The sequence below is a fragment of the Ascaphus truei genome, chromosome 10, assembly GCF_040206685.1.
Source record: "Ascaphus truei isolate aAscTru1 chromosome 10, aAscTru1.hap1, whole genome shotgun sequence".
Lineage (NCBI taxonomy): Eukaryota > Metazoa > Chordata > Amphibia > Anura > Ascaphidae > Ascaphus > Ascaphus truei.
The window spans coordinates 5492132-5507484 of NC_134492.1; the positions used below are offsets into that span (position 1 = coordinate 5492132).

Here is a 15353-nt window from a genome sequence, read left to right on the forward strand (position 1 = left end):
TATTGTTTTGAAATGATATTCACATTTGTATATATCTATTTGCAAGTGCTCTGTGTTGAAGGATCTGCTATAAAAAGGTCATTTACAAAAGGTCTTTGTTTCAAAACTTGAGGGGTAAACACCTGCCAAATTAGCAGGAAAAACATTCCCATTGAAACCAATAGGATCTTCACTGATAAAGGTGGGGTGGGGCTTTTAAGACAGTTTTGCTACCGGAACACCTGGATAAATGGTTTCTATATGTGAGTTATATGATCTGCAGAACAGATTTAGATTTACTCATAATGATTATTTAGGTTTGCCTCCACCCTAAAATAAAATACTTTTGATTAACATTTTTAAAGCATTCATCACATACTAAACATATCACAGTCATTAATCCGATTAGGTAGAAGGTTAGAATATACATTTTAAATAAGAGTACAGTATTAGAAAATAAATGGCCAAAGATGACACCGCTGTATTGGGGAGGGAGCAGTTTCCTGCACTGGCAGCTCTGGCTCAGGAGATCCCTGGCTGGCTGGATTTCAGTGTCAGGAGATCCCTGGCTGAAGATCAGTGCCAGTAGATCCCTGGCTGGAGCTCATTGTTGGGAGATCCCTGGCTGGAGATCAGTATCCGTAGATCCCTGGCTGGAGCTCAGTGTCAGTAGATCCCTGGCTGGAGCTCAGTGTTAGTAGATCCCTGGCTGGCTGGGGATCCGTGTCAGTAGATCCCTGGCTGGCTGGGGATCCGTGTCAGTAGATCCCTGGCTGGCTGGAGATCCGTGTCAGTAGATCCCTGGCTGGGGATCACTGCTAGGCGCTCTCTTTATCTGAGTGTGTGTAAGTGTCACTGCTTGCAGCGCTCTCTCACTTCCTGCGCTCACTGCACGTGTTTCCAGGTCCCGGGACTGGAGGTATTAGCCCCAGCAGACCTCCCAGTGCGCTGCGCTGCGCCTGCACATGGATATCTCTCTGAAGTACGTGGGCAGCGGGAGTTGCCCCCCGGCGAGGTAGGTAGGAGATGCTCACGGTTGTGTCACTGGGTGAGAAGGGCACAGACGCTGCATGGAGCCGGCTCCGAGGTCAGTAGCGCTCAGTATAGCGCGCTATGTGCACATAGAGGTCAGATCTGTTACTTTGTAACGCAAAGTGGCTCTAAAAATGTGTCACTTTGCGGGTGAGATCTAAGTGTTCTGCTGATCTGAAGTAATCTCATAAACCGCGTATCTGTCTAATTACAGGAGTAACAAATCCTGTCTAATTACAGGAGTAACAAATCCTGTCCTGTCTAATTACAGGAGTAACACATCCTGTCTAATTACAGGAGTAACACATCCTGTCTAATTACAGGAGTAACAAATCCTGTCCTGTCTAATTACAGGAGTAACACATCCTGTCTAATTACAGGAGTAACACATCCTGTCTAATTACAGGAGTAACAAATCCTGCCTAATTACATGAGTAACAAATCCTGTCCTGTCTAATTACAGGAGTAACACATCCTGTCTAATTACAGGAGTAACACATCCTGTCTAATTACAGGAGTAACACATCCTGTCTAATTACAGGAGTAACACATCCTGTCTAATTACAGGAGTAACACATCCTGTCTAATTACAGGAGTAACAAATCCTGCCTAATTACAGGAGTAACAAATCCTGCCTAATTACAGGAGTAACAAATCCTGCCTAATTACAGGAGTAACAAATCCTGTCCTGTCTAATTACAGGAGTAACAAATCCTGTCCTGACTAATTACAGGAGTAACACATCCTGTCTAATTACAGGAGTAACACATCCTGTCCTGTCTAATTACAGGAGTAACACACCCTGTCTAATTAGTAGACCTGTCTTAATGGAAATGTATTTATATCTCGTCATGTAAATTTCTGCTAAATACAAGTTTGTTTTTGTCACTTCATTTGTTCTTACAGTAATAATTTCTATAAATAGCTGTACTTTTATACAACATTAAAGCGCAAATCGCGTTTCCGTCGCTCGGGAGATGTGCGCAATGAGTTGGCGCAGAGCAGTGTACCTGCTGCTGCTGCTGCTTTAAATGGCGCTAATGCGGAACACGGGACTTACTTTTTCTGTAGCAGGAACGGGACATTTGTAGATTAGAAGTTACTCATTTCTATCCTTCTGGGAAGTTTAAAGATGGCCGCCTTTTTAGGATGCACACTGGTTATTAATGCTACCCATCTATTCTTTTACTCTTCTCGTGTATTATGAGCACATTAAAGAAAGGTGTCCTCCCACCTACTCATATTTATTCACATTGTCGGGTAGCAGGGGGTTGGTTTCTGGAGCTGAAGCACATTTATTTCAGCTTTGGGGACCCCCCATTCCCTGAGTTATTTACTTTTGAAGGTGCCCCCTGCTACCAACCTCTGCAGAGGGGAAACAAAATGGCGGTTTAAATCTGCTGTTGCGGCTTCCTATTGGCCTGCGTGCCCTTTAATAACTAGGAAGTAACTGGCAGAACCTACGGAGGTGAGTATCGCAGGCACCAAGGGTCCCTTCAGCTGAAAGTAACGCGGTTCAGCGCCTGCGGCCCCTACCCGCTTCTTAACCATTTATAAAAGTGTGCCTAGGCGGGAATGTTTCTTTACATACTCGCTCAATCAGGGAGCTTGGAAGGGAGTGAAAGTCTCGAGTTTCTAATACAGGGGTGGGCAACTCCAGTCCTCAAGGGCCACCAACAGGTCAGGTTTTCAGGATAGCCCTGCTTCAGCACAGGTAGCTCAATCAGTGGCTCAGTCAAAGATTGCACCACCTGTGCTGAAGCAGGGACATCCTGAAAACCTGACCTGTTGGTGGCCCTTGAGGACTGGAGTTACCCATTACTGCTCTAATATATTCTTATATTATATTATTATATCTTATATTATTTAGGGCCCAACAATTGGATCACACTACCTCTGCAGTAATCTATACTGTATACAGAATAAGGGCTCCAGAACCAGGACTAGCCCTGATGTGGATCCGGACCCATTGGACCATTCTTAAACACTTGCAGTGTAGGACTGCTGGAGTTATTACAGGGTTAGCCTTTGGCGGGCATGGTTTGAGGTTGTCCCAATTTAAAGCTGATGTGATCTCTTTGGGGAATGAGTTGCTAGACAAGGACTGAGTATGTTTCTGATCTATGCAGCCAGATCTGGCCAAGTCTATTAAAGATTAACCCAAATAGTTTAATAAAAGTGTTGGCGCTCCATTGACCTGATCTTTATGGGGCTGAAAGTCGTAGACTGAGCCACCTGTGCTGAAGCAGGGATATCTGTAAAACCTGACCTGTTGGTGGCCCTTGAGGACTGGAGTTGGCCGCCCCTGGTGTAGGGGTTAGTTTAGTCAGTAGTTTCTCACCAGTCTCCTTTGGGAAATGAGAGGACGTTGTATAGATTAAGGCGCCAGTGGGAACGCGCTGGGAAAGTTGCAGATTTAGTAATGTCTGTCACTGCTTGTGAGTCAGCGAGGGGAATCGGTGAGGGGAATGGGCGAGGGGAACGCTGATCTGTGCTTGTTTTGCAGAAGTTAAAGCTGCTGACCAAGAATGTCCTACAGTACGTGTGTTTGTTTAATAAATCAGTTCTGTACTATGAGAAAATACGTGTAGCATTTTTTTTTAAACAAGCTGACATTGTTAATGTATTATAATGTAACAAACATTTTTGTGTCTATAGCAACCATTTACAAAGTCGCATCCCCTTCCTCTTCTGAAACAGGCTCTGGCACACCCCTTTTTGAGCCCTGCCCCCTCTAGCAGGGCACTAATTGTATCCAGTGACTGTCTGGTCACATGATCTTCCCGCACAGAACTTTGCATCTTTGGTCCCCTTCTGCTGCACTGACAGCCATTTAGTGATCCCCTTGGCGATCGATCACAGGAGAACAGATTGATCAGCATTTTAGCTAATCACTTATTGTGTGGGTTGTATTGATGCACATATTAAAGGGGGGGATGGCAGCTTGGGCTGTTGCTTTAATGTATGCCAATATCTAACTTTGGGAAGAGTTGATCTCTGGATTGGGAAAGCAGACCATAGAAGTGTTACTGGCAGTTAGAAGGCACTGCCTGATACATTCACGGTTACCACTGACCAAAAAAAGACTACAATTGGCGTATTAAAACCTCTTTCTTCATTGTACTAGTTTTATCAGGTCGCCAGTCTGAGGGGGACATGCAATGTGTAAAACTGACACTTTAAAGCAGCAATATTACTTTCCCCCTTTATTTTTCTTATTTTTATTTATAAAGCACGCGACAATGTATAGTTATATATTCTTATGCAAACTGGCAATCGTTTGCAGCTCTGGTTATAAATCTGTAAATCTGTAAACAAACAAAATGGCCGCCTTCTAACTTTGTGCTGCAGCTGATATGTAACATTATATACCGGGTGGGGAGGCGTGAGTGGGGGAGACGGGTGGGAGGCGTGAGAGTGGGGAGTGGTGAGTGGAGAGGCGTGGAAGACAGTGCCACGTAACGTGGAATGGCCTGAAAGGATCTTGGTCAACTTTTCAAAATAGAACATTACAGAAATGAGACATTTGAAGATGCTGTTACATTACTACGTCGCATTACTACGTCGCATTACTACGTCGCATTACTACGCCGCATTACTACGCCACATTACTACGTCACATTACTACGTCACAAAACAGTTTGAGAAGATCCTGTGTAGTTTAAAATGTATTTCTCCATAGCAACAAGTAATTTCTATGGGCGAAAACTGGAGGTATTAGTAGTACCTAGTGGGTATCCTTAGAATCAATACTGTATAACAGGAAGGTAAGGATCCGAGTACTTTTTGCACGTTTGTAAGAGTAAGTTAGATTAACATTGGGTTTAAAAATATCTGACATGTTTCCCTTTTTGTGTTTCACTTTCTAAACCAATGGCACTCAACTCCAGTCCTCAAACAGGTCAGGTTTTAAGGATATAATACCTGACCTGTTGGGGGGTGCTGGGGTTTAATTTGTGCTAATGCTTTCTGATAATTGAGTCAACAATAAAACAATGTACATTTCAGTCCAGTCTCCCTAACCTTATTCATTAACCAGGTGATAAGCTAATAAATAGCAGAACAATTGCTTAATTTTAAACAATCAATGACTGAATACACGGGAATGTCTGTACACAGCATGCATGTGGTATCATTGTTCCAGCTGCACATAGGTCATTCTTCCTTGCGTTTGTTCCTCTGCTTTTCCCTTGTGGAGCTTGGGAGATGTATGGGGGGGAGAGCGGGTCAGAGCGGGTCAGAGCGGGTCAGAGCGGGTCAGAGCGGGCCAGAGCACTGTTACATTGTAGCACACAGAGGGCACACTGCTGTCTTTCAGCTGTAACATCCCGGCTCAAACACACACACCTTTGGGCTCCGGCGATGCCCGACCCACCAGCATTCTGCTTTCCCCTCCAGCTGAATCAGATGACTTGGTAAGGATTCGGACATACTGTACTAGAAAGTATATGGATGCCATGTACTGTAAGTTACCCAATATCCATACTCATTATTATAACCGGCTCAGTAACTCCCGTAACGCATTGCTTGCCTCCAGCAGTGAAACGGTTAACGTGAATGTTACATAGTGCGCCCTGTTTAACTGCGTGTGTACTTTGCAGAGTGGACAGACGGTCTCCTTGGACATCTGTGTACTTTGCAGGCCGGGTTTCCGCGGTCGGCCTTTTACTGTTTTTTCTTCCATAAGCAGAATGAAACCTGACTGCACCTTTTGTGCATCGTTTGTGTTTATGTTGGAAAATGTAAGAATTCAACATCATTCTGAGTATCTTTTGTCCTTTTTACCCTTTGACTCCGGGCTTCATCATCACGGCTATCTAATCCGTCATCTTCATTTTTCTTTTACCTTCTGAATTGTTTTTTTGTGCAAATTTCCTGTTTTTTTTAACCATTTCTTTTAAATGTAATTGGTAATATAAGCGTTACATTGTGAGGACGCGCGGTCTCTGCACCCTGACAATCGCTAGCCACCTTCTCCTGCGCCCAGGGTAATCGCATTGCAGCGTATTGGACGAATGACACCCTATGGGCACTAATGACTAATTACTTACCTGAATATAGTTACATAGTTACATAGTTACATAGTAGATGAGGTTGAAAAAATACGTACGTCCATCAAGTTCAACCTATGCTAAATTTAGACAACAGATACTTTATTCTATATCTATACTTATTGATCCAGAGGAAAGCAAACAAAAAACCCCATTAAGGGGAAAAATTAATTCCTTCCTGACTCCAAGAATTGGCAATCGGATTAATCCCTGGATCAACATCCTTCCCATGTATACTTATTTGGTATATCCCTGTATACCTTTCCCATCTAAAAAGATGTCCAACCTTTTTTTGAACAAATCTATTGTATCTGCCATCACAGTCTCCATGGGTTATGAATTCCACATTTTAACTGCCCTTACTGTAAAGAACCCTTTCCTTTGTTGCTGGTGAAATTTCCTTTCCTCCAACCTTAAGGGATGGCCCCGAGTCCTTTGTACTGCCTTTGGGATGAAAAGTTCTTTTGAAAGCTCCTTGTATTGTCCCTGAATATATTTGTATATAGTGATCATATCCCCTCTTAGACGCCTCTTTTCTAATGTAAATAAATCTAATTTAGCTAGCCTCTCCTCATAAGTTAGAATGTCCATCCCCTTTATTAATTTGGTGGCTCTTCTCTGCACTCTCTCTAGTTCCATAATGTCTTTTCTTAGGATTGGTGCCCAAAATTGTACTCCATAGTCAAGGTGTGGTCTTACTAATGCTTTGTAAAGGGGCATAATTATGTTAACTTCCCTTCCATCCATTGCCCGTTTGATGCAAGATAAGATCTTGTTTGCCTTTGCAGCTACTGCATGACATTGGGCACTATTGCTAAGCCTGCTGTCTACAAGCACTCCTAAATCCTTCTCAATCAAGGATTCCCCCAATATATCTCCATTTAATTTGTAAGTCGCCTTTTTATTCTTGCATCCCAAATGCATAACCTTACATTTATCTGTATTAAACCTCATTTGCCATTTACCTGCCCACTTTTCCAGTCTCTCCAAGTCCTTCTGAAGAGAAATTACATCCTGCTCTGATTCTATTACCTTACACAATTTAGTATCATCAGCAAAGATAGAGACTTTGCTCTCGATCCCAACCTCAAGGTCATTAATAAACAAGTTAAAAAGCAGGGGTCCCAGTACCGATCCTTAACTTTAGCCCAACCTGAAAAAGTTCCATTTATGACAACCCTCTGTTGTCTGTCCTTTAACCAGTTTTCAATCCAGGTGCTTATATTATTACTGAGTCCAATTTTCTTTATTTTGTACACCAACCTCTTGTGTGAAACCATATCAAAAGCCTTTGCAAAATCTAAGTAGACCACATCAACTGCATTACCCTGGTCTAAATTCCTACTTACCTCCTCAAAGAAACAAATAAGGTTAGTTTGGCAAGATCTATCCTTCATAAATCCATGCTGACTATTACTAATAATTTTGTTTTCCATTAGTTATTCCTGAATATTATCCCATATTAAACCTTCAAGTAGTTTCCCTACTATTGAAGTCAGGCTTACATGTCTGTAATTCCCTGGGTGTGATCTAGCTCCCTTTTTAAATATAGGCACCACATCTGCTTTACGCCAATCTTGTGGTACTGAGCCTGTGGAAATGGAGTCCTTGAATATTAAATATAATGGTTTGGCTATTACGGAGTTTAACTCCTTGAGAACTCTTGGATGTATGCTATCGGGGCCAGGTGCCTTATTTACTTTAATTTTTTTCAAGCCGCTTATGAACTTCTTCCTCAGTTAACCAATTGTTCATTAATATGGAGGTTGTGGCTTCCTCCTGCGGCACTACTATTGTACTTGATTCTTCCCTGGTAAACACAGAGGCAAAGAATTTGTTGAATACCTCTGCTTTTCCCTTATCTCCAATAATCTGCCTGCCCATCTCACACTGAAAGGGCCCTATATTTTATTTTCTCATTTTTTTGTTATTAAGATACTTAAAGAACATTTTAGGGTTGACCTTACTTTCTATTGCAATCCTTATATATAGGAAAATATACATTTTCCAAAATACTTCGTCTTTCTAAGTTGTCTTGTTTGTTACTCAAAAAGCAAAGGTTAATTTAATTTAATTGATGTTAAATAAAGGGCATTAAAGATGAACACTCAAGTTTGTTTGTATTACGTTTATTTAAAAAATAGCACCAATTAGTACAACTGCGCAGAACATAATGTGAGAGAGTACATGCCATACGTGCCATACGTGCCATACGTGCCATACAATATACGGTGACGCCGTTTTCCTGGTGTTACTTTACCCAGCATGTGGGAGGCGGCTTGGTGGCGTGTTGAATAAGTGCCCAGTGTGGCCTGTTATGTGGCCTGTTATGTGGCCTGGCCGGGGCTGTGATATCCTCCCAGGTAAGTGGCTCTTGTGGCACAGTGACAGAACATAACAATGTTACCGTATTTAAACCTCAGAACCCAGTCTATAGGTGGTACAGTATATGTGTACTCAAAGCAACGTATGCAGGAATACTTGTGGGTGCTGAGACTCCGAGGGAGACAGTCCAATGATATCCATGCATAAGATGCGTTTAATAGAGGTGTGAGCAGTCCATGCGTGGGACTGACATGGTGACACACGTGGGACTGACATGGTGACACACATGGGACTGACATGGTGACACACATGGTCCTGACATGGTGACACACATGGGACTGACATGGTGACATACATGGGACTGACATGGTGACACACATGGGACTGACATGGTGACACACATGGGACTGACATGGTGACACACATGGGACTGACATGGTGACACACATGGGACTGACATGGTGACACACATGGGACTGACATGGTGACACACATGGGGCTGACATGGTGACACACACATGGGACTGACATAGTGACACACATGGGGCTGACATGGTGACACACACATGGGACTGACATGGTGACACACACATGGGACTGACATGGTGACACACATGGGACTGACATGGTGACACACATGGGACTGACATGGTGACACACATGGGACTGACATGGTGACACATGGGACTGACATGGTGACACACATGGGACTGACATGGTGACACACATGGGACTGACATGGTGACACACATGGGACTGACATGGTGACACACACATGGGACTGACATGGTGACACACATGGGACTGACATGGTGACACACATGGGACTGACATGGTGACACACATGGGACTGACATGGTGACACACACATGGGACTGACATGGTGACACACATGGGACTGACATGGTGACACACATGGGACTGACATGGTGACACACATGGGACTGACATGGTGACACACATGGGACTGACATGGTGACACACATGGGACTGACATGGTGACACACACATGGGACTGACATGGTGACACACATGGGACTGACATGGTGACACACATGGGACTGACATGGTGACACACATGGGACTGACATGGTGACACACATGGGACTGACATGGTGACACACATGGGACTGACATGGTGACACACATGGGACTGACATGGTGACATACATGGGACTGACATGGTGACACACATGGGACTGACATGGTGACACACATGGGACTGACATGGTGACACACATGGGACTGACATGGTGACACACATGGGACTGACATGGTGACACACATGGGACTGACATGGTGACACACATGGGACTGACATGGTGACACACATGGGGCTGACATGGTGACACACACATGGGACTGACATGGTGACACACATGGGACTGACATGGTGACACACATGGGACTGACATGGTGACACACATGGGGCTGACATGGTGACACACACATGGGGCTGACATGGTGACACACACATGGGACTGACATGGTGACACACATGGGACTGACATGTTGACACACATGGGACTGACATGGTGACACACATGGGACTGACATGGTGACACACACATGGGACTGACTTGGTGACACACACATGGGACTGACATGGTGACACACATGGGACTGACATGGTGACACACATGGGACTGACATGGTGACACACATGGGACTGACATGGTGACTCACATGGGACTGACATGGTGACACACATGGGACTGACATGGTGACACACATGGGACTGACATGGTGACACACACGTGGGGCTGACATGGTGACACACACGTGGGGCTGACATGGTGACACACACGTGGGGCTGACATGGTGACACACACGTGGGGCTGACATGGTGACACACACGTGGGACTGACATGGTGACACACACGTGGGGCTGACATGGTGACACACACGTGGGGCTGACATGGTGACACACACGTGGGGCTGACATGGTGACACACACGTGGGGCTGACATGGTGACACACACGTGGGACTGACATGGTGACACACACGTGGGACTGACATGGTGACACACACGTGGGACTGACATGGTGACACACACGTGGGACTGACATGGTGACACACACGTGGGACTGACATGGTGACACACACGTGGGACTGACATGGTGACACACACGTGGGACTGACATGGTGACACACACGTGGGACTGACATGGTGACACACACGTGGGACTGACATGGTGACACACACGTGGGACTGACATGGTGACACACACGTGGGACTGACATGGTGACACACACGTGGGACTGACATGGTGACACACACGTGGGACTGACATGGTGACACACGTGGGACTGACATGGTGACACACGTGGGACTGACATGGTGACACACATGGGTAAGCTACTTTATGCATTAACTACAGAACAAGCCGGTGAAGGAAGGACTTCCATCTGAATGTAAGTTTTGTTTGTCAGACGGCTTATTAACGCAGCAAAAAGTGGAAAATCCGATGTTTTTTATATATATATAAATAAATCAGTTCTGTAGTATTAGATAATACTGCCTGCATGTGTTTTATATATATAAATAAATCCGTTCTGTAGTATTAGATAATACTGCCTGCATGTGTTTTATATATATAAATAAATCAGTTCTGTAGTATTAGATAATACTGCCTGCATGTGTTTTATATATATAAATAAATCCGTTCTGTAGTATTAGATAATACTGCCTGCATTTGTTTTATATATATAAATAAATCCGTTCTGTAGTATTAGATAATACTGCCTGCATTTATTTTTTTCTAACTCCTAATGCCGTGTTTTTTTTTTTAATGTATTATCATCACTTTGGCAGCTACAGCAACAATTCCTTTTTTGAAATAGGCTCTCACACACCTTTTTGAGCTCTGCCCTTTGGCAACAAAGTATCCCAAACAGATGTTTTGCTGTGTTCCAAACAGCAGACTGCCTATTACTCTGAAAGCTGTAACAATAATGTGTTACACTTAGTAATATAATGTTACATATCAGCTGCACCATGTCACAGACTGCAGCACAAAGTTAGGAAGCAGCCATTTCATTAGGCACACAATCCAGATTTATAACAGCTGTGCTAAATGGTTCGCAGTATCGGTAAGAGTCTAGAATGATACATTGTCACACTCTTTACATATTCAAATAAGAAGAAAAGGTGGGGGGCAAGGGTGAATGTAATATTGCTGCTTTAGGCTAAGGTCCCGCTGCACGTGCCTGCGGTCTGTAAGCAGCTTTTTTTAGGCGCTGGGGGCGTGGCCAAAACAGGCCGGGTGGGCGTGGCCATGATGAAGGGGGGGGGGAATAGTTACATAGTACAATTCAGGATAATAACACAGAAATCTTCTAGAAACCACCCTGGTCCAGGGGAGCTTGCAGTGTATTACAATGGCAATACTGAACCCCATTCCAGCAGTGAGCACCCTAAATTCACAGGTGTCCTATTCCAGCCCAACACACAGCAGCATAGGAAACTGTACGCAGAATACAACTCAAGCAGCGAAAACAAAAATGAGTAAACCGTTTGTGCCGGTTTCCTCCAAAATAGAAATTAAAAAACAAAATCCTTATTTAAATGATTTGGACAAATGTCCAACAAACCATTCATAAGACCCACCTTAAGACCCACCTTTAAGACACACTTGCTTAAAGAAGCATATGAATAGCACCGTAGATACTACTAGACACATGATACATAAAGCTTGGCCCCCTGCAGAAGCACTTACCAAAATGCCCTCCTACTGTCTCTGTACATTCCTCCTACCCACCAATTAGATTGTAAGCTCCTCGGAGCAGGGACTCCTCTTCCTAAATGTTACATTTATGTCTGAAGCACTTATTCCCATGACCCGTTATTTATATTATTTGTTATTTATATGATTGTCATGTGTATTACTGCTGTGAAGCGCTGTGTACATTAATGGCGTTATATAAATAAAGACATACAATCCATCCCAAAGTAACAATTGAATGTGAACACTGTAAGAAAGCAGGAGCTCTTCAGTGATGTACCTCACAACCGCGCCGTTTAATGGAATGGCTCCACACTTCACATATCTGGGCTGGACCGATGTGACAGGACCGGCACCAGCAGATTGGAAGGCATCTACTGTTGGGCTACTTCGCAAAACCAAATGACCTCCAGTCTTCACTCGCTTTCCAACCCAACAATACTATTCTCTGATGTAAATCACTGTGTGTTTAGATCATAATGGAGGACATACTGAACGAGGTGGCTCAAAGTGTTACAGTGTGTTTCTACAGTTGGGAATGTGTGTGTGTTAATATGTTGTGTGTGTGTTGTGTACTTGAAGGATCCACTGCCCTCCCCTGTTCATCCCAGGCTGCCGGCGATCTCCACTCTTCGTTGGCTCCCTGGCGCACCATGTGACGCGTCGTCACACGGGCACGCAATCCTGTTGTATCCGCTGCTGGCTGACGCGTCACTGTACGCAGTGAGCCAGGAAGCGAGGAGTCGCCGGGGTCTTCTGGGGAGGAGGAAAGGGGCTGGTGAGGGGCACGCGGCCGCAGTGGGGACCTGGCCTTAGGCTACAAACCTCTGCACTTCCCAATTAGACAAGCACAGGCCACCTGCTGTGTGTGTGTGTGTGTGTGTGTGTGTGTGTGTGTGTGTGTGTGTGTGTGTGTGTGTGTGTGTGTAACCAGGTGTGTGTGTGTGTGTGTGTGTGTGTGTAACCAGGTGTGTGTGTGTGTGTGTGTGTGTGTGTGTGTGTGTGTGTGTGTGTGTGTGCTGTGTGTGTAACCAGGTGTGTGGTGTTTGGAGGAGATCCCTGGTATGGATAATCGCTGTATTTCTTGCTTTCCAGCTGCTGTGTGTGTGTGTGTGCGCTGTGTGCGCTGTGTGTGTGCGCTGTGTGTGTGCGCGCGTGTGTGTGTGTGTGTGTGCGCTGTGTGTGGAGTTTGCAGGAAATCCCTGCTATGGATAATCGCTGTATTTCTTGCTTTCCAGCTGCTGTCCCGGGAGAGTTACACACTTTATATGATTTGTTGACGCTGATAATTTGTGAGGTTAACATTCACCTTCATACACGTAAACAGTAAAAACGTGATCTTTGTACCACGGAAGTGGGACACTTAGTAGCTCCTTAGCTGCCGAACGTGCCAGCGACATGCTGGCAGTTATATGATTAACCCCATAAATCTTCACAAATGAATTTGGTGTGTGAGAAGGGGGTTTGCGACGCATTTTATGGCTAACGCCCCCAACAGATACAAATACACACATACATGTTCACAAATATATATATAATTTTATTTGTATTGTTTTAGGAGAATAAATGTCATTGTTTTCCTAGTTTGCTTTCTGTTGCTTGTGCATTTTTCCGTCCCACCTTGTGCTTAGATTACGTGTAAGAATTTTAGGAGGATTTTTACGCTGTTTGTAAATGTCACATTTATACAAATGCTAAAGGGATGTCCTGATACATAGGAGCCAACCCAACCTTGCTCAACTGCAGCGGTAACATAGAAACAGAATCTGACAACAGGTAAAACCCATTGGACCCAAGTAATCTGCTCCTTCACCGGTACTGTGAATCTGCAAGCAGTCAGAAATAGTTATGCAGTACTGTAGGTAAATGAAGAAAATGTTTAAATGTGCTTTTGTATTTTCCGTGCCAGTGGCGGTCCTGTTTTATTAGTCTGATTACTTTGTCAATATACATTTCTGTTAATCTTGTCCCATGACATCTTTTGAAATGAAGCAGATAGTAGCAGGGTTTGAACCTGTGCCCTTTAAGCATTGAGGCACAGGGGTGTCTATAACAGCTCTGAGGCTGGGAAATCTATTCTGTGTTGCAAGCAAAGCCGGTTCAGGTTGGTAAATAGAGGGGACTTGTAGGTATATTGCAGCTATGCAGTGCGTGGGTGTGGACACTGGATTGAGCTGCAATGTAATTGGGTCTAAGTGATAAACTTTTTCATTTATATATTTTTTGTTTAATTTCATTGTTGTAGAACTCTGCTGGCAAATCAGATCTGAGACTTCACATGTCATTATCAGGATGCTTTGTTTCTTTTGTGTGGCAGGACCACCAAGACCCCGCTGGACTTGGGAAGGGAAGAGGGCGCCCTGAAGGAGGACCTCAAGTTTTACTTTATGAACCCATGTGACAAATACAGAGCGAGACGCCAGATACCGTGGAAGCTTGTTTTACAGGTTCTGAAGATCGTCATGGTGACTACGCAGGTGATTACTCTGACCGTGCGACACTTCCATTAATGGACCATAGATGTGCTCACATGTAGCCATGTACTATACGTGTACTATGCTTGTACTATACGTGTACTATACGTGTACTATACGTGTACTATAATGGACCATAGATGTGCTCACATGTAGCCGTGTACTATACGTGTACTATGCGTGTACTATACTTGTACTATACGTGTACTATGCATGTACTATACTTGTACTATACGTGTACTATACGTGTACTATACGTGTACTATACGTGTACTATACGTGTACTACACGTGTACTACACGTGTACTATACGTGTACTACACGTGTACTACACGTGTAATATACGTGTACTTAACTCTACTATGGAGTTTGTTTTACACAAATATTACGCTTGTTACTATTTTTGTTGCCATTTTCAACTTCATTATGATGGTAATTGGATAAGACTCATTTTCTTTATTATAAAATGCTAGCGCTGTCGGTGCACATACGTGGGGTAGGTATTTCGGATGCATGAGCTGTAGTCTTTAAAATTAAATAGTCAATGAGGACAGGATATCTGGGGATGCAGCGGAGTAAACAGCCTGTGGATGGGAGGCGGGAGACTGAAACAGCCTGGTGATGGGAGGCGGGAGACTGAAACAGCCTGGTGATGGGAGGCGGGAGACTGAAACAGCCTGGTGATGGGAGGCGGGAGACTGAAACAGCCTGGTGATGGGAGGCGGGAGACTGAAACAGCCTGGTGATGGGAGGCGGGAGACTGAAA

The 15353-nt window shown here is 44.2% G+C and overlaps 1 protein-coding gene across 3 annotated transcripts in view; it reads left to right on the top strand.

The window, feature by feature from the left end:
• Positions 1 to 843: 843 nt before the first annotated feature.
• MCOLN2 (mucolipin TRP cation channel 2) overlaps positions 844 to 15353 on the top strand; it is a 58079-nt gene continuing 43569 nt past the window's right edge. The window contains exons 1-2 of one of the 3 annotated variants that reach the window (XM_075615646.1): positions 844 to 994; positions 14431 to 14590. In XM_075615646.1, the coding sequence (XP_075471761.1) occupies positions 945 to 994; positions 14431 to 14590 (210 nt within the window). In that variant the 5' untranslated portion in view covers positions 844 to 944. Of the gene's footprint in view, positions 1067 to 5287; positions 5427 to 14430; positions 14591 to 15353 lie in introns of those variants that run through there. The other 2 variants (XM_075615647.1, XM_075615645.1) reach the window with 2 other exon arrangements.